At 41.0% G+C, this 26874-nt stretch overlaps 1 protein-coding gene across 3 annotated transcripts in view; it reads right to left on the bottom strand.

The window, feature by feature from the left end:
* mpped2a (metallophosphoesterase domain containing 2a) overlaps window positions 1–23120 on the bottom strand; it is a 72985-nt gene extending 49865 nt beyond the window's left edge. The window contains exons 1-3 of one of the 3 annotated variants that reach the window (XM_029426618.1): window positions 22653–23120; window positions 20018–20279; window positions 3061–3242 (exon numbers count right to left, since the gene is read on the bottom strand). In XM_029426618.1, coding sequence (XP_029282478.1) covers window positions 3061–3242; window positions 20018–20130 — 295 coding nt within the window. In that variant the 5' untranslated portion in view covers window positions 20131–20279; window positions 22653–23120. Of the gene's footprint in view, window positions 1–3060; window positions 3243–20017; window positions 20311–21268; window positions 21640–22652 lie in introns of those variants that run through there. The other 2 variants (XM_029426632.1, XM_029426624.1) reach the window with 2 other exon arrangements.
* Window positions 23121–26874: the final 3754 nt, after the last annotated feature.

Genomic DNA, 26874 nt, shown 5'->3' with positions numbered 1-26874 from the left:
TATAGATATATATATATATATACACACACACACACACACACAACACATATATATATATATATACACACACACACACACATACATATATATATTTGAGTTTTCTTAAGCTGTATGCCATAATCAGCAATATTAAAATAATAAAGGCTTGCAATATTTCAGTTGATTTGTAATGAATCCAGAATGTATGACATTTGTTTTTTTTTTTTTTAAATTGCATTACAGAAAATAAAGAACTTTATCACAATATTCTAATTTTCTGAGACAGTCCTGTATACCACGGCCTGTCGTGAGCTATCACAACCCAACTATTCACAATGTTTATTTTTAAATGATTTACTTAAAGTGAGAAAGATTTGCAAATACAATCTCAAACCACACGCGCAGAAAAGAAACACAATTTTTGTCTGTTAGTTGTCACTGTTTAACAAGTATAATCAACTCCTGTATCTACACACATTAAACACACGCACGCACACACACACCTCTAGGAGCAGCTTAGAGCCGCTGCTCTACCATCACACCGGCTGGGTCAGGGAAAGCTTGTTCCTCTACATCGATCTACTTCAACAGGCCAAACGGCATCGATGCCCGAACAAACTTCCTCCAGAGCTTTCTGAGAGGAGCAGACGATCTACAATAACAACCTCGTCCATCACAAAGTTTAGAATCCGTTTGGATGTTTTTGATTTTTCTGTTTCAGTTGATAAATTCAGATCCAATTCTACTAGTTTACCTGCTGCATGAAAACACGTTTTATACCATTAGACTTCCTCCCTGCATGAAATTACTTTTGTACACTGATTGTGTTTGTCAGTCGGCCATGTTGCAACCCTTACACATTTACATCGATGCATGCTTAACGGATGATGCAAACAAAAGCTCTAGAGATACTTTGCTTTCAGGAAATGCTGAAACTACAGTACGTTTGCAGAAAAAAAAAAAATATATATTTTTAATTATTGTGTGTTTTTATGCAAATAACCACTAAAGATGAAAATAACATTAACATTTAGAATCTCTGACGGTTTACTCTCACTGATTTAAATTGTTTTTTTTGGGATGTTTCATAAACATTACAACTATCTGAAACACATCACACACACACACACACACAGACACACACACACACTTGAGGCGTTTGGTAGGAGAGCTGACCAGTGTGTCCTACTGATGGTGCCATGTGCTGTATTTGCTGTGATCACATTCAGAATTTATAATCCTAAAGATTTTAAAGGCTGACAAGTTATGTTTAAGAACTTTATAAAGAGTTTAAACTCTTAAACTGAGTTCAGCAAATCATTGTGTTAACATTGCAAATAATACACTGCAAACCTGTATAATTATGCAGCAGGTACGAGATGTTCAAAATGTGTTTTGAAATTAGTTAAAAAGCTCAAACTCCCTTTAAGCCTTTCAAATCTTAGTTTTTATTGTGTCAAAGGCAGGTTCAAGTTTTCGTGTCCTCCATTCACAACCAGCTGGCATTTTGCAGCACTGAGACATGTGAAAACAAAGGCTGCAGTTGTAGCGACTAACCACATAAGGGGGAAGAAGAGATTCAAACATTTCTGTCCAACATTCTTTAAAACACCGATGTGAAAGGAACCATGGCTGTCAAATAAATACTGTTTTCAAATGTATCTGCATTGGTGTAAACACAGCCTCAAGTTTACGCACAGCAAAGAAGAGGAAGAGCAGGAGGCGTGGAGTTTGGCAGGACTGAGATGGAAGCTATGTTTTAGGTAAGTTCTGTTAAAGATACGATGTTTGAACATGCAGAGCGTACCGACGGACAGTAGAGAAGTGCCTCCTGCTGCCGGGGCGGATTGAGAAGTCTCTAAAGAGGACTGGAATTTATTTATTTTTGCTGTGAAAACTGGGTCAATGTTGGTATCCACTGTAACTGCTGTGAATCCAGACCGACTGCAGCCACGGTCGTCTTTGTGGAGGCCAAACTTTGACAGCTACCTTTCAACTCTACAGGGGGCGAGTGTCTGGTACTCTAAGAACAGATTTTGAGAGCAGCGCCACATTAAACTAAGGAGTTTACTTTGTGTTTAAAAGCTAAAAGGTTTTTACTCTGAAACAATGTCAGGAATAAATGTTCACTTTCGACCTTTGTTGCAATTATTCACTGTTTAGTCTAAAAAGTGAAGTTGTTGTTTTGTACTTCCCAGCAGAGAAAGTATGTCATGAGTCTAAACTGAACCTGGATTTTAAACCTTGCCACCATCTCAGATCTTCACTTTCATCTATGCTTTTTTTAAACATCAAACCTTCCTGTTTCTTGAAGTGTCTCCTTCTCATCTTCCTTTTTGAGTTTCTATTCACTGTTTAATGCATAGGCCAGACTTTTGAGCAAAAAGTGCAGAAGTGTGCAGGGTTTCCCACGGGTCTCCGTATGACAGCTCAGCTTCTTACTGATTTCAGAACTCACAGAACTGGAGTTGAGAGGCTTTGGTGGCAGCACAAATATTTTGAGTCGAGTTTAAGCATTCATGTAGACGTGTCCTCGCCTCCGTTTGTTTATTTGTTCTAAAACATTGTGCTCCTTTCTTTAAATTTCAGGAGGTTGTTTTCACCTGCTGAGGGCCGATCAATAGACAAATACAAACTATTGAAATAGAAAAAATAATTGAAATGACTTTAAACACTACAGTCGGGTGTGGTGGGTGGTACTTATTGATTAATACACTCAGTGAGAGGGAATGTCAGAAAGTAGGGCCAACAGATGAAACACTTGCTGCTGGGACACACAGACACACACACACACACACACAGACACAGACACAGAGGTCAAAGGTTAACTGAGCCGGGGTGTTAGGTCAGAAGGGTTAAACTGGACACTTTAGCGCGGCAGTTGTGGGGTCAAGAGGGGAGGGGCGGGGCGGGGGGGATTCACTATGTGGTTCAGTTACTGGTTATGTGTGCAACATGTCTTGTGCCTTTGCTCGTCCCCCTGCTCACAACAGCTTGCACTTGTCAGCTTTGTGCGAGTATGAAAACTATGCGTGCGTCCGGTGGCGTGCAGATGAATGTGTGTATTAAGCATCTTAATACCTAGCCAGTCGTTGAACTTCTTAACCTCGGAGGGCAGGCCCAGCTCGGTGAAGTCACCCATGTGCAGCAGCACGTCGCCGTAGGGCATCTGGATGCCATCTGTACGAGAGTGTGTGTCTGACACACACACAAACCTGGTGTGTCCTGATGGCTTGGGAGTGTCATAAGGAATGGGGTCCACCCTGAAAAGACAGAGACACAGAGAGACAATAAGCCCGAGACTCTACGTCAAGACAAAATGTCACATTTCCCTCCATAATGATACAGTAACCAACGTATTCTGTGATTCATCAGTAGTGGCTTCTCAATTCTGAGGTTTATTTTGATTAATTATAGTCTCACAAGTTAAAGATTCAAGTCTTCTGGACTAATTGGTTGTATGTCATTACATGTACAAGATATTCAGTTTAAATATATGAGATTGCCTATTTATCTATTGAGAACTGTAATTTGAAGCGTCCTGGTCGCCTTTTGGTTAATCATATAATCGCAACATTGCCGAGTTGGAGTCCAGGCGGGTAACTTTGTTGCATGGAAACCCCCCCCTCTCTCACCCCATGTTGCTTTGATAAAATGCGACAGAATATAAACTGTAAAGAAAAGAGAAAAAGGAAACTGTAATATTAGTCAATTATGCGTCTCTGGGTCGAGATTTATAATGTCAGTAACACAATTCAATGTGTTGCCCGGCCCGTGCTCAGATTGTGTGCGAGTCGATGGTGTACACTTCTACTTTGTGTTGAATTAACTGTTTTCATATCAGTGCTACATCTGGTTATACTCTAATCTATCAATGACCTGAACCAAAAAGACAAGTCTCTGCACAGAAATAAAATCTTTTGACAACATGCTGAATTAAAACTGCATTAAAGTTATGTTTGAGTAATATTGATATTTAAATAGAATGAAAATGATAATGTGAAAGTGTAAAGTAAACAATCGTGTACTACTTTTAAATGACTCGTGAAAAAGTACACGGTATATTTCTCCACAGAACCTACAAACAAAGTTACATTTGAACACATTATAATTGCTAAAGTGCAGGAATGGCAGTTGTTCATCCTGAACTTCACAATTTGTGAATATTTTTTGTCCTTGACGTTATTTTACTGTCTGTAAAAATGCCTTTATCACCTCAGCTGTGAATTTCAATCTGAAAAGTTTTATTCCGTGGTATTATCACCAACCAAAATTCAATTCAGACTACATTACGAACACATCAGGGTTGCAGAGCACAAAAAGCAAAAAGACCAAAGTCAACTGATTTAGCAAGCAATGAAATGTTCCACTTATTTATGAGACATCTGCCTTTGGTTTTATTTTATAATTATTCTCTGTAAAAAAGAGCTGCAATTCAAAGAATATGCCCTTTTTTCTCTTTGTGATATTTAAAAAAGATGTACCCAATTCAGAAGCATATTTTTAGGAAATGTATGCAAATTTCATACCAAATAGCAGAAGGGGCACAGCTGAAAACTGGAACCTTAAAAAGATAATTTGTTGTTCAAAATTATACGGTCCACAGAATAATGCATGCAGCAGAGCAAAAAATGCATCTCAAAGAAAAGAGGAGACATTACAACGGTGACAAATGTGTAGTTTACAAATGTGTAGTTTGAGCAGGAAAACAACCAGCACTCGGGTTGATTTGTGCACACAAAGAGGGCAATGGCTGTTTTGTGGCACCAGATTGGCTAAAGAGACAGTGAATTAAGGCAAGCCATGTCCTTTCTATCCATTATCTAAAGAAAAAACACTTAGACCCAAGTCTGGCTGAAAAAAATAAGCTTTTTATTCAGCCTTTTTGTTCGATGTAAGCACGTCTGTTAAAAAGGAAGAAAAACCTGTACTTTTCTGACTGAAAGGAAAGAGAGGGAAAAAAATCATCTTGTCTGTAATTGAAGTCTACAATGTGCAATCCTCCAGCACTCTGCCACTAGACCATTATTTCATTAGAAGGGATGTCACTCTGTCGAAAACATCAGACACATAATCAACGCTGCAATCTCCAACCTGACACACACACACACACACACACACACACACAGTATGAAAACCGCCACAGAAGGAGATGAAATCAAAAGGTTTCAGACTGAGAAGACGTCGTTAACAGAGATGGAGAAAATAGGCACCTTGGCACAAAAGAGAATCTTATTGGGGGGAGGATTGCATTTGAGGAAGTCTCATTTGGGAAGCAATTTTCCGGGTTTTTTTTCCATTTCTGTGGTATGTTGAAAAAATACCGGATATGGAAAAAGATCACAAACTGATGTAGTTCTGTTTTTGAGTGGAACAGCCATCTGCAAGGCGATGATGAACATGTGAATGCATGTAGTTGGATTAAATCTTCCATCATGATATACAAAGTTAAAAACAACATCAGGCATCTGTGTGAGGCGTTCCACGTTGAGCGTCCAGAACAGCCCAGTGCTCCTCTCAGAACTCTACTGGAGGGTTTAACACGCCATTCTTTCACAAAATATGGTGTCATGATGATGGTGTTGGGGAGCACCGCCTATAAAACTCCAGACGTGTTGTGTTGAGATCTGGGGCCTGTGAGGGCCATCAGCAAATGTCACATGTTCGTAATGTTTCTCCAGTCGTTTACACTCACTGTATAAAATATGGACCTAGTATCCCTAACGTCTCCCATACGTTTTTGAAGAGACGTTTTGACGCTCTAAGTGGGCAGCTCCGGACGGCGCCATCTTGGCAGTGATGCCACCGTGTAACTCCTGGCTAATCTCACAATTGACATCGTTGGTGGAGTTGTGCCGGGCCCGGATGACGAGTCACTCAAAGTGGCCACGCCCCTAATAATGTGTAACTTTAAGACTTTATATAAATAAAACAGGTGAGTTATATAAAAATGCACCCCACCCCCTTACAGCCGTCATGAAGGGGTCAATTAGCGAGAGAGCAAAACATGTTTTTTGTAGCAGCCTATAAAACATGTTGATTTCTGCTGCAAAGCATTTTGAAATCCTGAAATTGATCTGTACTTCATCACATTAGTAACCGTAGTAACAGCATAGCAAAGTGAAACTGCTGTCAGCTCAGTGCACATGTCACAACTCTTGTCTGTTGCCACCCTCTAGTAGAACCTCCATCTGTGATCAGTAGCCACTGTCGGCATCAGCAGCTGCAGACTTTCTGCATCTTCAGTGTTTCTGCCTGTGAAAGCTGCAGGGAAGAAAATCTTTAATGCCTTAAAAAAAATTAAGCACTCCCAATTATGTGATTGAGGCGCCTCTGCAACAGGGATGCTAACAGAGAAGGCTTCGGTTGAAAAGTTTAACATATTTAAACCCATTTGTTATGGCGTCTGATGAACCTTCAAACTCTTGGATCTGCAACACAAATCTGAAATCCTGGATCATATTTTATTGTTTTACGAGAATGTAGAGTCTTCTACTTGTATGTTCGCGGTGTCAGTCAGTAGTCAGTATTTCACAGTCATTGGTTCCTTCGCACCTTTAAACCTTCACAGCTTCAGGTGAGACACTGGAGCAGAGCGAGCTGCTCTGTGACCCGAGCGGGCCTCAACTTCATATTAAACACGCTGGACAAAATGAAAAACTGGCTAGAGAGATAATGCTATTTACTATTGACTGTGTACAGTAAATAAGTCTATGTGTTCCTATATACACACACAAACACATTAACCTAAGCCAGCAGAGCAGCACATACACTGCAGTGTAGCTGGTGATTAGATTTGGTGCTCTGTGGTGCCTCGATGTCATGCAGATTTACAGGATTCGACAGTTTCCGTCATGGAGGAAGGACGAACGCAGAACCACATGGGATGAGAACGAACAAACGAACGCACACAAAAACAAAGCCAGGAGAAAAACAACCTCCATCTCATCCCCTTTCCTTTGAGATTTAATACACCCTGAGAATGTAAGTAAATACCAGCAGCCCCTATCAATTAAGAGCAGGCCGGGGCCAAGAAACCTTCATGATGGTGCTGCATAGGTCTCAAACACACACACACACACACACACACACATACACACACACACAGAGAGCGAGAGAGAGAGAGAGAGAGGGCCCCCGTCTTTCCTGTTAACATACGACTGTATAACAATTCAGAGGTTCATTAGTAATGTATACAGGAGTTCAGGAGTTCAGCAGTGCAGCACAGGCCTCTGATCTATTGTAAACGGAGACAGTGAAAATGAAAAAGTCTTCTTGTGCTCCGGCAGCAGGTAAAATAATATTCTCTGGTGACAGACTGAACTGTGTTAGCATGAAGGTTCGTGTTAACATGTCTGAGCTTCGGCGTGACATCAGAGGGAAGACTGCGCAGGGAAAAGAGTGGGGGAGAAAGAGAAATGCTAATGCGCTCGAGGAGGGCATGAGCACACTCTCAAATCCGCCATGACATTGGAGCTGACACAAAACCGAGGTCTGTGGCTGCAGAAATATCTGCTCGATGAAGAAACGTCTGTGATCCTTCAGCAGAGAAACCTCAGCGCATTAACTTCTCCTCACCTACAGCTGCAACATCTATTTGTCTCCATTTTAGGAAACAAAATCATATTATTGCACCTCTGCAACCTAACATTCGTTTTCACTCGAGTGCAATAATTCTTAAATCACCAGCCACACAATCCTGTTTCTTACTGCCATGCTGTTGTTGCGTTCTTCATTACAACTTTCACAGAAGACATATTACACATTTGGGAACTAAAACATTTTTCCTCTCTTAAAATCAAGACAATGTGTTCTTTTGCACTTCGCTTGTTCTGTTTTTTCTCAAAACAATGTCAGGTTTCTCTGCTCCTTTCACATCTTAAGCTGCCGTTTATTCACATCACATAACGCCTCAGATTCAGATGTTACTGGGAAAACTCAACAAGGACTTTCATGTGAATTTTAAATTAAACACTTCAATGCGATTATTATTAGAGCCTGCGGTAATATCATACACAACCCTGTAGCCTCCATAAATAACACATTTATAATGTCTAAAATGACACTAACAAGCTTGAGCTCTGAAAATGTTTGCAGATCAGAAAACCATAAACGCAGCTAAATCCTGGAAACTGGTTTGAACCAATAAACAGTTATTGGTTACATGTGTCATTATAGAAGAGAATAACAGTGAGAAGTATGAATCGGGGTTGGAGAGACAGACGAGTGCTCTCTGATGTCTGTAGAAGGATATTCAATTCGACTGAGCACACTTGGCTCCGTGGCTTTTTAGAAAAACACACAGGCAACCAGGGTCAAAGTTCAGCCTGAGCTTGCTTCTTCAATTGTGACACTTAACTCGCAGCAGATAAGAAGGTCACGGTCTATGTCAGTCTCCGACTTGTCCAGCTCTTTAAGGACGCCACATAATCATTGTGATTGATTACAATACTTCCTCCAGAGTCTTCACGCCGTCCAAAACAGACCGCGACTGTTTGCTGCGCAGCCAAAAAACTGTCCGCTAAAGAACTCTTATCATACATTTTGGTATTAGTTACATTTCAAACCCGGCTATCCATCACTACAAGAGATAACTTCATGAATACCTCTAATGCACAAATACAACCAAAGCAATCATTGCAGAACTGTAATCTCCCAATGATTACAACTGTGAAATCAGAAATATTATTTTCAGAGACATGTGAGGCTGGAGACGGCACTGCTTTCCAAATATAACTATAATATAACTTTCCTCTCTGAGGGTGTACCACCACCACTGAGCTCTTCTAGTTAAAACTTGTAAAAGTTGAAGTGATGCGTTTGGGTATGCTGAGGGGCAACCATGTCAAGTTTTTTGTCAATATTCATTTCCAAGAGGAATACGTTTAAGTTTCAAGTAAACTTTAAGTCATTTTAAGAGTGAGTAAGGGTGATTTTGATTAAATAAAAATAAAATTGAACTGGCGACTCGGATTCAGCATTGCAGTTCATCCTTTAGGTGTTGGATGGGGTTGAGGTCAGGACTCAGTGCAGACCAGTGAAGTTCTTCCGCATCAAACTGGAAAAAAGCATTTTTTCATGAGGCTGGCTTTGTTCACAGGGACATTGTTCATTAATTGTTTTAATGCCAAAAGTATGTGGACAGGAGGGGCCATAAACCTTAAATACTTATAGTGTAACAGAGTATATTAAGGCTGGGTTGACTATTCTGGTCAAAATTGACAGCCCCCGCTCCAGCAATGGCAGGGTCAATGGGGTCAACAACCTCTGAGCTGCCCACTTGTCTCAGAGATACAAGTCAATCACAGTCCGCTCTGGGTCTCTGTCCATTTTATACCTGCCACCACCTGCTGCCGAAGGATTGTTCTCCAGCTCCTCCCTCCCTCTCCTTTTCCTTCCTGTTCCTTCATTGTGAATGGAGTCGTCCTGCTAATGATTTCTCATCAATAAAAAAGGCCACCAGCGGGGACACAGCCACCTAAAAGAGGTCCAGAGGTCAAAGGGGAAATGTGGAAATTGACTGCTTATCTTAACTAAAGCCGACCTGTTCCTTCATGACAGACAGGACGAAGACTTGTACACTCACAAGTTCAAAGAGTATCAGAGAGACAAAGCTCGAATCAACCCGACTGCACTGCAAAGACTAATCAGATTCATCACAACTCATTGTTGTTGACAGATTTAAATTCCACAATCAGACAGCTTCCAACTTGCTATTTGACACAATTCAATATGAAACAGGGTCAGGGGAGCTTTTTAGACAAAACCATCTGATTGAATTACTTTTTAATTAACTATTTTTCGAACATTTAGCAACAATTGTTCAATCAATTGTTTAAGTCTTTCATGCAGTTGCTTAAATGTGAATATTTGCAGATTTTCTTTAGTTCTTTGATGGTTTGATTATTTATTTAGCATTTTTTTAAAGACAATTAATAATCAAAAATAATGTAATGCAGCCCCTAATGGTTTTCTGGGAGTAAAACTAATTGAACCGACATAAAATGGAAATAAATGAGTGTTTAAGGTTTTAGTGACTTAAATTCATCTCATGAAACGGAGCAGCGTGTGCTGACAGAAAGACTGTTTCTAAACAAAACACAGTTTCTATGTTCAGTCACTTAAAGTCACAGCAGACTGTAAGTGGACCTCCTCTTTACTTCACCGCCTCCTAGTCGAACTTCACAACAAAGACTGTTAGAGAACATTTGATATAATATTAGTCAATTTTAAAAGATAAGCACAGCTGAACTTGAGACCAAATAGTCACTTCTCTTTCCCTGAGCCAGCACCGTCTGGAGAAACATCAAAACACAATGCTCCCCATTTCTTCTGTCTATAACCTCTGCATCAGTTCCCCTCCCACCACCACCCCCACCCCCACACACACACACACATATAATACTGTGCAATACCATTTCTCTGAGAGGAGCAGAGACAGCGCCTCTCTTATCTTCTGCATTTCAGCTGTCTGCGCTAATTCAATAAACTTCAGAGGAACAAAATGAACACAGAAATAACAGAGGGGGCTGGTGGTGGTGTTGGTGGTGGTGTTTGTGGTGGGGGTGGGGGGGTGTACTCAAGGGAATGGAGAAAGAGGCAAAGGTGGGAGAGAGAAACAAGCAAACAAGAAAACCCAACAGGAAAAAATGGGCAAACGCACAAACAGAATGTAGATGCAGAATCATGGAAATTCACATGGGAGGGAAAACATGAGCACGAGTGCACTGCTGTAAGAAAAATATTCAAATGAGATTTGATTTTAAAGAATGGTGAATGATGGCCCTTTGCCTTATGGCCCCCCCTCTGTCTCCCCCTTTACTCCATTTGTTCAGGCAGGGTGCGTCCTCCTCATCCCTCCCATAAAGGCCAAGTATAGCACACAAAGCCAGCGTTGGAATATCAGCTCCAAAGAAACCTTCCGGCACTGCACTGGGAAATAAATTGCTTCTGCTAATGCCCCTTTCATTACGGCACAGCCCTTAATTGTGCTGCTGACAGTCCGCCTGGCTGCAGGGCTGATGGGAGGAAGGCTGAGGAGACGGGCACGACGTGGCCCCCGGGGCCAAACACCAACCAGCACACTGATGGGAGAATAAACTAGTGGAGTAGTTTGGACAGACAACACCGCTCACAGCACAGAGTATGGGTTAAAAAAATGCCACCTTCACTTTACTGTGTCAAGCAAAGATTATCACTTTCCGACCCTTCAGCGGACAGGTTTGGTAAGGTAGCATTGGAACCTCAATACTGTCTTTGGTAAAAATGTACTGAAAAATGTGCAAGTATGTCACCCAGCAACTAATGTCTGGCTTTCCTCATTCTTTCAGTCAGAAGCTGTACAGCTGCTGTGTTTCAACAACATTTGAGTCTTCTTTTGTCAAATGACAGAAAGGTAAGATTACACAGAGACCTTAACTAACAATGATCGTTAGTTATAAGGAAGAGTAAATTGCTTATGTGTAAGAAGCACAAACACCCGCATAGCACCACTTGTGTAGAGCTAGATGCTGCATACACCTGACAGTAACACGTCGCTGCGCAAAACAAACATGATTCATGTTAGAACGCAATTAAAGCATTAACTTGCTGCTTCTGTTAAAACAGAAAATGGCAGAGATCCTATCCCAACAACAACATGAACACTGTTCTGTCTCCCTGATCATTCACAGGACACATTTAATGACGCATCTCCATTTCTGAAGGTAGGATGCATTCGTCGATTTCTGAACACCTTACAGTAAAGAAAGTCAAGTCTCTTAGCTTCCATGAAGTGAGCTGTGAGAAATACAAAAAGACTACTCACTGATTACCGGTAAAGGGAAACTAAACACAAACTAAACTGCATAAATGGAAGACTTGTCACGTTGAGAAGTAGCAGCTTTGCCTCCATTTCATTTCAAAAGGGGAAATGACTTCATCAGGAGATCGTGCCCTGCGATGCCAGGCTCCGAGGCCAACATCTCAAAGACATCAAAAGGGCTTCAATCTCAAAAACCGCAAACCTGTCCTATGTCAACTGTCACTTAAACCCCCCCCCCACCACCATTGTCAACTCTACCATCAGCACCATCCCGCCGGGCTCCAGCAGCAGGTCAGGGGTGGAGAGGGAACTTAATCAAGGGTTCTCCAGTTACAAAAGCCCCTCCACTCCTGCCGGCGAGCAGCAGCAGGCTGACAGAAACAAAAGGCCACAAAATAGGATTGGCTCTTTGTTGTCAGGAGACCTGAAGCCTGAATGCTGCTCCTCCACAAACTGTTTGGGAGGAAAAATAGAACAATGGATGGCGAGGTGAGAAGTAAACATGGGGCTGCAATATTAATTGGAAACTCTCGCCTTTAAATAATAATCAGAAATTCATTCATACACAGAGGAATGTTCAATTCATGAAAAGTCCCATTGTGATTCATCAATAGCCTGAATTTGGTTTTCATCTCATTATTCAGTCTGACATGCTGTTCATGTTAGCAGTTTTCTGTTTGGGAAAGGCGGGGTCTGACTTATGCGACCCAACGTATATTTCAGTCCATACGATAGCGGTTGCTAGGTTAACTTCCTTCAACTGATTTAAGAGTTTTTATTTCTGTAAGTAGACCTTCAACAACCAACATAGCTCTTCTATCATCCGAATCCATGGAGGGGATTCTGCCACTGGAGCAGGAGCTGACATTGCCTGGATCCCGGCTCAAAAGCTGAATATCTTGGTTGTTTTGTCTCAATGAAGAACAAGTGTTTCCATTACAAATGACCAATCAGAACCATGTGACCCAAACCAACCTCACATAATGCATCTGAGGAAAATCTGAGCACAAGTACCACAGACAAAAGTTTAGAGAACAATATCCTCAACATGTTTCAGTTCCTAAAAGTGAATCATCATCTGGAGACACTTTTTACCAGACGACCACAAACAAGAACAGACCATGGAAGGAGTTTTGCCTTCAGGTTGTAGCGGCACCACACACTGATAAAATAACTGCATTGTAACAATTACAGTAACAGTGAAAACACTACAAACAAAAGGTTTTTGGCTTAATGGTTATGTTTCTCGAAAATAAGACAAATTAGTTATTTATAGTTGTGATCACAATATTTAGCAAAATGAGAACATAAGTGAAACGTGTGGAAACGACCGCGTCACCACAATAAAGTCAGCCAGCAAAACATGAAGCATCAACACTGATCCACTTGAAAAGGAGGAACTTTAAACACAGAGAGTTATGAAATGTTCCGTTTGAAAGTCATACATTTTTCCAGAATTCTCTGAATTATCTGAATATTTTCATCTTCAAAGCTGCTCCTCAAGTAAACAAGATCTAACTCGTTTATCCACAACATGGTCCAAGACGCAGGAGCCCTTCTCGGACAGTCCATTTTATGTTGTAAAGCCACCTATTACCAGCACAGAGTTGGAAACGTCCTGAGTAATTAGAATTCGAGCACCTGGACCGGCTTCCTCCTTCAACATGCTGAGCATCCTCCCTCCTTCCAATACACAACTCGTCAGGGGAGAGTGCAAGAAAAGATTTCATTGTGTGCACATATAACAGCATCAGCCGTGAAGCTGGGGCTGCTCCCTTCGCTGTGCAGAATCACATCCTATAAAAATCATAATTTTCTCCACCACATTTACAGCACTCTTCCACTCTACTAAGAAAAGGAAATAAGACTCATAAAAACATTTCTCAAGGAGTTCATTAATAAAAACCAGCACGGTGTTAAAATGAATGTGTGAAGGCAGTGTTCTTCTGGTGCCGTTTCCTCACCAGCTTGTGTCAGAATATCCACGTGCATGGATGCAGGCGGCGGCGTCATTAAATGATTCATACTTACGAGCTCCTCAATTATTCAGAGGGCGGGAATAATTAACAAGGCATCTGGAGGAGAAGGCGTTTGTTAAATGTGGAATTTTATTTCCCACATTTGTGAGGGGGTTAAAAGAATTTCCATTTCCCAGGATTAAAAATGAATGCATTGAGCTCAGGTGTCTTGAATGAATGATGTTTTATATAGAGCAAATAACCGTCTTAAAAAAAGGAAAACGAATGCAGCATCTCCACTGGGTTTACAACTGATGCGAATGTGCCATGGAAAATACTCTGGTCGCTCTACATTGGGAAACAACAACAAGAGTACTTCTGCTTTGTGCAACGCTACCAGTTCAGTCCCCCTAGTGAAGAACTAACCAAACACGAGTTAAACAGACTACAAATCCGAGGTGGCCTGATATAGAAATGAATAAGAGTAGAAATGTCTCTGTACTCCGCAACATGTGTGTTTTGATATTATTATTATTATTATTATTATTATTATTATTATTATTATTATTATTATTACACATACATTACACATTACAGGGTCAATGTAATCAATCCTTCCTAAACATAATTCCTCTTGAATCAGACTCCTCTTCAGGACGGGTCCTGTCCACACAAATTGTTTCATACCAACCAAAATGTGTGTAGAGAGTAAAACTGTCAACTAGTGAAAGCTTCCCAGTGTTATTCATTTATTATTTTAGAAAACAATTTTGCCAATCCTATCGCATTTTATCTAGGCAAAGTTATTATGCAGTTGCTTTGTGTTAAGACAAAACTAAGCATAGATGCATTTGAGAAATGTGGCTTATTTTGTTGGGAAAAACATTTCTATAATCTTCAAAGTACGGTGTTCTATGAAGGAGGCGTTGGGACCTAAACTGAGGCATTGCATCAGCACCGGTATTGAAAAATAAAGCTGTAGTTTTACAAAGAAGAATCGACTGTTTTTAAACACATTGTTGACCAAACTTTGAATTTAAGACCAATTTAAAACCTGAAAAACTAAAACAAAGCCTTTGGCAAAAGCATGCAGACTGAGAAACTAAGAGAAGGACCGAAAAAAAGACAATCGTTTCAATGACGCTCCCACAGCTCTTAACTCCGCATCAAATCCATGATCCCAAAAACACTATAAACAGGGTTTACAGATTACTGAAAAGAAAAAGTGTTCTTTGATACATATTTAGCAATGCAACTGTTCACATCCTCATGCATGTTGAGACAAGTTAAATGGTGTTGTTGCATCAACACTGACCCTGGCAGCACGGGGGAAGTCAGCTTGCACCACTGGCACAGTTTTGTTGGCTTGTATGGAGCGTACGTCCGGTGGGAATTACAGAAATTAACACTCTAAAGGTGTTAATGGCGTAATGCAGTAAAGTCATGGAGAGAAATGCCAAGACATGTGCGATCAAGATCGACCACAAACAACATCATTTCTGCACAATCAAATGCGGTGCACATGATTAACTTTTATTTGGGGTTTGGATCACTTTCATCCCCCTCCCTGCAGCCAATTATTTCTGTTAGGAGACTACTGCGCCCAAGTTCTCCTACACACTGAACGCAATTTCATTTAAAGGCACACATATCCGACAGAAACTTATGCCGGCGTATATGAAATATCGGCAATAGGTTGATATAAATTAAGGGTAAGTTGTGATCGTTTGAAGGACGCAGACGATACGCCGAACACGCCAGACATACGGCCCTGTCACACAGTTCCGTGTGGCAGAAACATGTCAGCGTATATGAAAAGTAGCTCAAAATGTGTCAGAGTCTAAATACGTCCAACTTTTCCACAGCGGTGTTGTAGCTGACGTATACATAACGAATACATAACTAATTATTATACGCAGTCAAACATTGATAGCTTATCACTTACTTATTTTCGTATGCGGACATGTGTGACAGGCCTTTAGCAGTTCTCTGAATTGCAAAATATTTTTTCCATCTTTACTCAGATTTGTGCCGAGACAATCAGATCATTTTAATGATTGATTAATTGTCATTTATCAAGCAAATATGCAAAACATTTGCCCTTTTCAGCTTCTCAAATGTGAGGATTTGCTGCTTTTCTCTGTTTTCATTGTAAATGTAATATCTTTGAGTTTGAAGATTACACCTAAGGCTGTGATAAATTAGGATTGGCTTATTTCAAATGATCATTTGAAAAAATCAAATCAAAAAAATTAATCAAGAGTTGCAGCACAACGAAGATTTAATTCTAATGGGAAATTCTTAGAAATCATTACAAGAAAATTAAATCTTAAGAGCTGTTAAGTTCAACTGTTAATTCTAAATATTGACGATATGATTTGCTGCTAACCTTTGACTGGAGTCCAATAACAGGAGACAAGTTAAGACTTCTTTAGTCCTTAAATTCAAGACTCTCTTTTCAGACCATTTAATGGCTCACAGAAATCTTTTTAAAAAAAGACTCTAGACTGGAGATCTGGGGGCTTTTTTTTTTTGTTTCAATTGACTGTCAGTTTGTCTGTCTGTGTATCGGGCCTTCCCGCAGTCTGGCCGAGATCCTGCTCAAATTGGATTTAAAGCCATTAGTGTCCCAACTCGAAGCATATGTTCCAAGTTGCTGAGCATTTCATTTCACAAGACGACGATGAGGGGGCTGAGGAAAAAAACAAAAAACACAAACAGGCTGAGTCTGTCGCTCACTTACAGACATAGAGAGACGTCCCATGCTCCGAAGAAAGCCCACTTTGACTCCAGGGTCACGTTCCTGAATATTAGTCTGTAACTGCAACTGTGTGCGTGTGTCTGTCAGTCTGAGTGTGTACATGCTTTACGTGCATGTTTTCATATGCGGTTCAGAGAGCGATACCTTCCACACCACACAAAAGATGCTGCTGTACTCCATCACAGAAATCTAAATATTCTGTCTGGGGGGAGACAGGGACATTAGAGCAGGGGTTGTATTTCAAATGGCGGGCAACCCCCTCACTTGATCTCTCTCTCTCAGACAGAGAAGCAACAACTTTTATTTATATCCAAATACTGTGGATGCAGTGAACGAGAACCCCCAAGCAAGTCGGATCATTATCTCTCAAATCTAAACAAGCCTTTACTTTCCCAGAACAGAGCGCGTATTCTATAAGCACTTAAACATAGCGGGGGGATGGGCTTATAGGAGTGTGTGTGTGTGTGTGTGTGGGTGTGGGTGTGTGTGTGATCCGGGGTTCCCAGTCTCAGTTTAAGAATGGCAGGGTAAAACACTGCAGGCTCTGTGGAAGCCAGGAAACAGCCTAATGTATTTATCCAAACACATATCTGCTGAGAGGCCCCACGGCTTCAACACATCCCTTTCCTACAGGGGCTTCACCTCCAAAGACTACCACAGTTAAAGTGGAAAAAACAGCAGGGTTGCAAAATATGGGCAAAAAAAATGATTATAGTGATTATTTAGATAAACGGTGCGATTATTTCTTCCAAGTTTCAGGAATTTTAACTCCATTATGCACCTTAAATACAGTCACTGTGTCATTGTTACTGCCGTGTTTCTCACACAGCAGAAGCTGGAAGATCGTGTTTTCCCTGCTGCTGTCTGACTCTCATCCTTTTGCTGAATACATCTAATATAAAGCTACTTTTCTTTTTTACATCATCATGCACAATTTTCTCTTGTTTGTCGCCGTCTCGAATAAAACTAAGCCATCTCTAGATGACAAATGATGATCCACTTTTAGAAACTTAAACAGTTTCATTATTTATATAAAAGCAGATCCATTCTTTTCCCACTGTGCTTGTTTCTCTATGTTTCTACTAAGATGTTTTATGAAGGTAAAACTATGCTATAAAAAGGTCACGTAACTGGTGCAACACTACAGAATAAAAGGCTGAGATGAACCATACCAAGACTTTCCAGGGAACTGAAAACAAAATCTGTCAATCATAGAGATATAGAATAATTATAAGTCCAAAAATAAGCAGAGAAATTACAGGGAAAATGGAGCCTTGCAGAGGTAATTCTGTCATGCTTTAGAGCTGGGAAAATACTGTTGGCGTCATCCATTATTTGTCTTGTTGAAAAGGAACAATTAAAAGTGCCTCTTTAAACATCAAACCAGAGTCCGTTCTGGAGAGTCCTGTGCTGTCTGCCATGTGTTAACCTCGATTCATATTCAAGAATTTGGCCTGATTTATTGCCTTTAACCGTTAAAATGGACTGACGTAACACAAACTGTGAGGTGACCTCGTCTCCTTTTCCACATTCGAGGCACCGACACTCACTGTGCTGGCAGCCCTGCTCACAGCTGAGGAATCCCAAAACAACACAGTGGCACAATCATGTGAACACTGCCAACACCGGGAGGAAGGTAAGAGCCCCAGTGAGCTGTTTACATGATTCCATAATTTGACCATCTCCCCAAAATAATACGGTTTACATGAACATGATTATCCAGACAGAATTGTGGGAATCTGAGTGTTTGAGGTAAACAAAAGAAGTTTGTTTTCCAGATGTTGTTGCTCCCTAAAGCGAGAGAGTGAGATGACTTGAGTTCTTCAGTCTGCACAGATCTTACACTGCTGACCAAATCTGCTTCTAGCTGTGAACTTTCTGACGTTTGTCTAAAAGAGTCTCCTTTAAGATGTTTATAAATCTGCATGAGCGTCGTGTCTCGCACATCATGCAACATTCAAAGCTGTTCTGAGTGGAAACCACTGGCCGCCATTGGTTTCCCTCGCTGCAGACGCCAATTCCCTTTCACCCCAAGGTTACACAATGATCTGAGCACACGTTGCCCGCTGGCCAGGACTCATCAACTATCTCATAAGTGATGGCTATTAAATGTAATCAATTAAACAAGATCACTCTTATGACATTCAGATATTGCCATAATTATGCACCAAGAGATGCATCATTTTATATTTCGCAGTTCAGGGGCAAAAACATCAATTTAACCTGCTGCTGTTTTCTGGAACAATGTAAGCAAATAATAAATAATATTAAACTTGAAATAGTCTTTCATTAGTCTGTCTTTTTTAACCTGACTCGACAATCTGTGGCATTTTACATTGCTCATTTTATATGTGGCACCATTGAATGTAAAAACAAAAGAGGGAAAAAAAGGAATGTGTCGGCTTTTCTCAATTATGCATCTAAAAACAGCCAAAATCAAACCAAAACCCAACAAAGCATAAAGTAAAGTGACAATGAAAACAGCAGTCAGGCAGCGCTCTGGTGCTCTCTCCTTCAATCACTTCCTGTCCCTGCTGCAGCTTTACTTTTTACACATCATATCTCAAGCACACACCGTGTATGTAACCAAAACTAACAATCACTTACAAATATTTTATAAAAGCTCCAAACTGCTGTAACTGGGAGAAGACACAAAGCATGCAAACATTAAGCTGTTCGTTAATATCTGTCCAAAGATAAAACCCACAGTGCTCTGATGAGTGTGTGCGTGGCGAGGGCTGACGGGTCACAGCACTCTGACCCACTAATGAGAGGCAGAGCATAACCACATCAGACAAGAGCCACACTAAGTAACTGGTCTGATAAATAAATAAAAAGAGCGCCCTAATGCGGACAAAGCGCTCATGCACCACAATGACAACATGGCACAAATGATAACAGTCTCATAGGGAACAGCGGCGAGCTGTCCGCAACGCACGACAGAAATGCTTTAACTCAAATCGGAACCGTGGAAAGCATTTAGTTTTCAGTGTGATTGTATTCGAGTAAATGCTGCATGTTTTTAAAACGTGACTTCTGCGTTTCAAACAATACGGGTTCACCTGCCACACACAATGCAAACATTTTAAACCAGAAATATCTCATTTCTTCAAATGTTACAGAGTACAGTCTGTGGTCTCTGTCTGTTCTCAAAGCTTGTCCTCAATGGCCACCGTACACTCTGCGCTTGAGCCAATTAAATCAAAGTATAAACAAAGACTCTGCATCAAACAGGCTCCTGATTGGCTTCCTGTTGCAAACTCAAAATGTCTAAATGTTTGCTTTTTTTCTCCACAGTCTGGATTATTACATCTTCTGCAGATTTGTTTAACACGTCATACAAAACCAGCCACATAAAATGTGAAATAAAAGACCTGGATGAGTGCATGTTTAAAAGTTACAGGTCTTACATTAGTCCATTTATCTGAATTTGTTTTGGCAGATAAATACTGATTTTAGTTTACATGGAAGGTGATCCACAGTGTGTGTGTGTGCGAGCGTGAGAGTGACACTTACATGTGGACATGTGGAGGTTGGAAGCGGCTCTGGTTGATGTTGTAGTGTGTGAAGGCCTGTGTGGGGTTGGAGCTGTACTCGTCCACCGCGATGGTCACTTTGCCATGAGCCATCCTTCCGCCGTTTGGACATGAGACGCCGTTCGTTCACCGGGATTCAGCAGCGAGCCGTGCAGCGGTCATCCTTCAGAGCTGCTCAAGAAGCCCAGGAAGTCTCCCAGCAGCAGACCAAGCAGACCGACTGGACCACGACACGCTGCAGTCTGCACCGACAGGAGCAAAGACACACATCAGCTGCTTGAAACACAACAAGAAAAGCATTCACCCACTTCTGTCTTTCACATAAGAAGAAACTGAAAAACCTCTGTGAATATATGACATATACAAATAAAATGCACAAGCAAAAAACAGGTGACTTGAAGAGCTTAAATTACTGAGCACAAACAGAACACACATCAAGTAAGGAGGGGATAATTTCCAATCACAATCAATACTTCATGCTGCGATTACTTGTTTGGTTTCAAAGAGCAAAACCAGAAACGTAATTGTTTTTTTGCGGTGTCACAATTTGATTTAGGAAGAAATAGATTCCTGAAACAGCTCATCAAACCATTCTTTATGAAATCATAATAAGAAAAATGCAGCGAGGCAACTTAAACATAATTAGCAGATTAATTCTACCATTTCAAACAATATTGCATTTCTTTACGTGAATAGAAATTCTTTCAAAAACTAAACACTGGACTGTTAGGGCGACAATTTACAATCTGGAAGGCAGGTTTTTAATTGCTGCTCTGCTGCTCATAACCTAGCTTGTTTTAATACAAACTAATATATTCAAATGTAAAAATGACTGCAGGCATGGCCTCTAAGGCATTAGCTTGTTGAAATTAAACCAAGCAACAACAAAAAGGCTGCAAGTATAATTCTCTGCTGGTGATCAAATGTGATGCAAAGCCCTCAATAAAGAAAGACATCCTTCACAATGCATGCACAAAAAAGGTCTGAAAATTACCCCCAAAACATGCAAAAATAAAAGTTCTGCTTTTGTTATTTCAGGCCTGGTGCTTTAATTCTGGAATAAACCAGGAACAATTTATCTGCCAGCTGAGCTGCTCTGATGTCTTTGCATAGCCGTACAATAAAGACTAAATTAGGTGAAAACACACTTTCACAGATTAAATTCGGGAAGGAAAAGCAGCTTAAACGCTGCACAACAAGTGTGATGTTTGCATGTTCAGCGCTCACTCACCGGGCTTCGCCGTGTGTCTCCTTGCAACCCTGAGCTTCCCTCCTGCCTGACCTCCCTAACTGACAGTAAAGTGGCGACTGTGGGCTTGACAGGCTTTTTATACCAGACGTCCTGATGCAGCCCGAGCACAAGAAAAGGGACAAGAAAAATATTGCCCTCAATTTAAAAACGTATTTTTTAGAGAGGTAATCAGCAGCTCCGGAGTTCATTTGATGGTTAAATCCTGTGATGCAGTGGCGAGTAAAAATGATTTTAAAAAAGCGGTGACCTCCAGTGGTGAATATATTAAAGCAAACAAGCACACAATGGAAACTAAATAAACAGTCCTATTTTCACAAAAGCATTGATTTATGTTTTCTGGGTCAGTTTTCTGGATGCTACTTCCGTTATGTGCTATGATTTTAAGTCAAAAAGATGTATGCCAGCCTAGAACAAAAGGGTGGCTAAACTCAATTACTGCAAGTAAAAAATAATTATTTATATTGCAAAGTTATATGGATATTATTCCAACTCCATTTAATCCATGCTGCTGCACAAAAAACAAGTTGCAGATTTTCTTGGGCCTTAAAAAAGAAATCACTTTAATGAAAGCTTCCCTGTCAGTCAGACGCCTTGCTCACACTTCACCCCAGCAGTCATTTCTCCCAATTCAAAATATAAGACGTGAAGACCTGCTTCTCGGAAAATTTGCTCTTTTTTGCAAGTGCAGGCCGATTTGTGTGCAGCATGCTTCACGGTCTCTTCGCCGTGTGCAGTCGGTGTATGTGTGCGCGTGTGTGTATGCGTGTGCGTGTGTGTGAAGAACTCGCCTGTCTGTCTCTACCTTGTGGCTACAGTAGCAGCAACTAGCTCTGTAGCTTAGCCTGCTAAACCTGCCCTGCCAGTGGATTTTTTTTTATTATGCAGGTTGTAGCTTCGCACTGAGCTTCTTTTCTATAACGGCGGTGCACACACACTCACATGGTCAGTGCTGTCTTTGAATATAGAGAGCCCCCTCGATGCACACCATATTGCTAACTTCACGAGAAGAAATCACTCCGGGAAGCAGAGAGGGTAAAAGGCGAATAAATTGACCCTTTATGATACCATGCATGTACACGATGTGTGCTATGCGCCCCTTGCTGTTAACCGCTTGCAGAAATGTACACAAAAAGAAAGGAGGTCCGTGCAATCCTGAACTCTGCTCCTGGAATAATAAAAAACACCCAAAGGTGGTCAGTGTCACGGCACCGCCGCGCTAACCTCTTGCTCGTCCTCGTAAATGACAAGCCACCTTTTAACCGACGGCTTTGTGTCAGGAATTTCTTTTTTTCCCCGTCTCCCACTCTCTCCCCTCCTTCCCTCCCTCTTCTGTACTCAAAGCAAAGCGGAAAGGTTGCTGTACCTTCGTCGTGTGGGTTTTTTTTGTGCGTTTTTTTATCTGGCCGGAGAAAGAGTGTCGGGTCGGGGTCGCCCTCTACGCGGCGGCGACAGCAGCGGTGGAGGGACGCGGGTCCATGCGGCAGCAGCAAGAGAGCGGGTAGGTGGTGAACGGCAGTCCGGGGGTTGCGGCAGTCTGGGCGGATAGGGCAGAACCTTCGACCCGGCGGGACCTCGGCTGGCTCCTGTGGAAAGAAACCAGACAAGAGAGCGAAGGGGAGAGAGCCGGGGAGGAGGGCGAGAGACACTGACAGACAACAGGAGAGAGAAAGAGAGAGAAAGAGAGAGAGAGAGAGAGAGAGAGAGAGAGAGCAGCCTCGGTCTGACGGAGGGTGAGCCGGAGTGCAGTGAGACGGAGCTGCCACTGGGGTCAGAGAGCAGAGAGAGCAGGAGCGAGCACAACCCCCCGCCACCTCCCGTGCGCGCGCTCTCACCGGCGGGCACACGCGCGGCGAGGCGCGAGAGGGAGGGGGCGGTGGGGAGTAGGAGGAGAGCGCTCGCGCAGTCCCGCTCTACCACCGTGCTGTATTCACTTGCTGTCGGAAATTGCATACTTATGTTGAGATTCACTTAACACGCAGCTGCGCCTTGGGGCTAAATAGACTTTTAAACAGGGGGGAGTTTTTTGGTTAATAGTAAAAGTCAAAATGCGTCGACATATATATATATATATATATATATATATATATATATATATATTTTTTTTTTTATATAATAATAACACCACTTTCTTATAATACACTTTCATCAAGGGCTCAGGAAATGTTTGTATGAATGAATGTTGTCATGTGTCGTTAAGCGCTTTTCTGTTCTGTAGACTAATAAAGCGCTGGGCCTATATTTTCCAAAAAGGGTTTATAAGCAAACTACTTTACAAATGGTTTATAAGTTGTAAATAATAACACATCTGCTGTAATAACTTTATTTAATAGATTTTGTTCCCCTTTAATAATGGTTGATGAATATTTGTTGTCTTAATGGAGGAGGATGAACAACAGCCTCAGGGATTTTTCACAACCTGGCACATCTTGGTGCAACGAGTCTATTGACGACTCACTGTCACTCGATTCTGTCGAAATATCCGAGCCAGAGTCCGACATCGCCACGTCTGCCGTGCTGTCTGTGTATTCAACTGGTGGACTGTGTTCTACTTGTGGCATCGGGTGTTTCCGGTAGCGGCAATGTAAATATCGGTGGTCGACATATTAAATCGTGATTTATTAAATACTGCGATCATTGTGTCATAAATAACACATCATTTTACAACACAAATAGCATTTACTATCATCAGTAGAAATTCATGTTTATCATTTCGTAGGCCCTTTAACCATTTATGAAGCAATTTGTTACAACCCATTTATAAAGAGTGCCATAATAGAAAGTGGTAAAAAAAACTGGTTAAAACATCTTCAACTAGCATGAATTGCACATTCTGTTTGTTTCGAAAATTAGGTGTGTATATATTTTGAGTTCTCAAATCAGATAACAAGCCCTTGAACATCTGAGACACTGAGAACAGAAACATCCACCCAGGCTCCTTAATTGACTGTTTACCCTCAGTGTCTTCTGTTGGCCTGAAGAAAGGTTTTACTGTGGTAGGTTTACTTCAGGCTCTGGGGCTTCATGACATGGCATAATAAGAAGGTTATTGATTTTCTCCCATGAAATCTTATGCTGTATTCAATATTGTGGTTGCTGCACCTTGAACTGAGCATACAATGTCTCGTTTGTAAAACCAGCACACATGCTGAAACAAATTGATTGTCTGATGGACACTAACGGTGAAATCCTGATACAATAGATGCGTTTTTAAATTGGACCTTTTGAAATTATCGGGGCTGAATACCGCAGATTTGAGCTTACTGTTTATTTGAGCATCGACTAACGTACAAGTTCCCATACTGAAACACTGTACATTAATTCAGAGTAAATGTTGACCTTGGAATATTTAATTTCTTCAGATCATCACAGATGTGTGGGAAAACGGTCCCATAGTGTAGAAGGTGTTGTAAAATATATGATTAGAAGACAACACGGCCCCTTTGGGTTCACAAGTAAACAATACTAATGAGTACCTGTGGGAGTCCTTCACACAACCTGAAATGGGGAAGCACAGTTCCCAAACTGGGAAAATAAACTGCAACTGGGATGACTGGATATAAAAACAGCATCCTGATCATCAGGGTTTAACTCCTTGATTATCAATTCACTAAATTATTAATAATATTATGAAGTATGGGACATTTTGTCTCACAAGTGTTGAAATCTACCATATTTGCTCAAATGAACATACTTACTCGAACTCATCATGTTGATCTTGGAGTCTTTTTTAAATGTTTCTTTCTCATGTTGTGAAACAATAACAGAGATTCAATTCAAAATTAGGTTTCCTGAATTGAAAGTACAAATTAACTTGTCATACTAATGCCACTCTTCCAACCTCGTACTAGAAAAGGTACATAGACACGCCACTCAAACTCCAAGTTCCTAAAAATCCATCTTCCCCGACTTCACGAAGAATCAGTTGTCTGATGTCACACAACAATGGAAGTGCACATTGTAAACGGTAAACCATCAACTAAAAGTCAACATAAACTATAATTGCCTGTAAATAATACTATCATATAGTAAAACCTTTTCTGCATGTAAATTGATGACACAATATGTTGCCAATGTTATAAGAAAGCTGGTTACGGTAAACAATCTCTGAAAGTTATATTCTCTGCCCAAAGGTTTTTTGGGAAAGCATTCAAAAATGCCAAAACAAATGTGAAATGTTGCACTGGTGAGAGTTCCATCTTGTGTACACTTGCCAAAGAAACATCAGTTTGTCATGGTCAGCCATGTCTTTTGTTTACGTTTGTCTTTGTGCTTCAGGAAAACTTTGAGGTCAGAAGTTGGACATTTCAACTGGGGAAATTCTAACCTCTGACTTGTCTGCATACTCTTACAGGGTTACTTACTAGTTTTCAGATCTTTCAAATGCCTTTTCAGCTTTTGATTTCAGATTTCTTCGCATGGAACCCTAACTGCTAATGAGATTGCATTTTACAAAGTCAGCAAACTGCATTACTTTTATCAGAGATTGTAGAGACGATAATATCAGTCTGTCATTTGTTGGTCATACTGAAGTATCTCAATGACATGATGGGTTGCCATGACATTTTGTACAGAAATTCATGATCCCCAGAGGACAAAGCCTACTGGCTTTGATGAGTCCCTGGACTTTTCCTCTAGTGACACAAGGAGGTTGACACATTGGGGTTTGGTGTAATGTCTTGACTGCACTGCTATGAAATGTGGTTCCCACATGATGAATCCTGATGACTTGCTGACCTTTAATGTAGCGGAACTAGCATTTCAAGGTCTTCACTTATCTTGTGAAAAATCTCAATCCTTTTGATGAATTGGCACAAATTTTGCTACAGCGATTCATGTTTCCCAAAGAATAAATCACAATGACCTTATTGATCCCTCTGACTTTCCCTCCATGAGGTTCACATTTGTGGTTCAATGCAAAATGTCTAGACAGCTGTTGAATGGATTATTATGCAATGTGGTGCAGATGTTCATGGTCTTTGTGAACTTTGGTGATCCCCTGACTCTTCATATACTGTAGAGCCATCATCAGGTCAAAATATGATATGTCCAGTACTTTAGTGTATTCATACAACAATTAAAAAAAGTAAATAATGAGCATTACAGCCTCACAAAGTGGCTCCCGTGTCTGTAGACTTGTAGTCCTGTTCAGCCCGGTCTCATTCCCATGGGCTCAAATACCGACGTTTTGTCACAGCTCTTGACGTGGGATACAGACGCACAAGGCACCCTATAGCGTCTGTATAAGACACACCAGGCTTTCAAGTGACTGCAATGTAAACCTTTTCCGGCAATATTAGAAGCTCAGAGCAAGTGCTCCAAAGGTATGGTGAAGAAGTTTATAGACGAAGCCGAAGTATAAAGGTGATAAAAAGTGACACCAAGGGGTCCTGACCAAGTGTCCGTATGTGACGAGTTGGGAATAAGAACGGGTTATCTTGTTACATTTATGGTCCCGACTCTAAACTACTTCCAAACATTTTTCGGACGGGTTGGTGTCATGATTCCATCATAGTTAATGACGCATCATATCCAAAGCACATTTATAACTGTAGTCCACATGTGCATCACATATGCACAGAATGAAT

The sequence above is a fragment of the Cottoperca gobio genome, chromosome 3, assembly GCF_900634415.1.
Source record: "Cottoperca gobio chromosome 3, fCotGob3.1, whole genome shotgun sequence".
Taxonomy (NCBI): Eukaryota; Metazoa; Chordata; class Actinopteri; order Perciformes; family Bovichtidae; genus Cottoperca; species Cottoperca gobio.
Note: the sequence above shows the minus strand (reverse complement) of the source record. Positions and strands in the feature narration are given on the sequence as shown.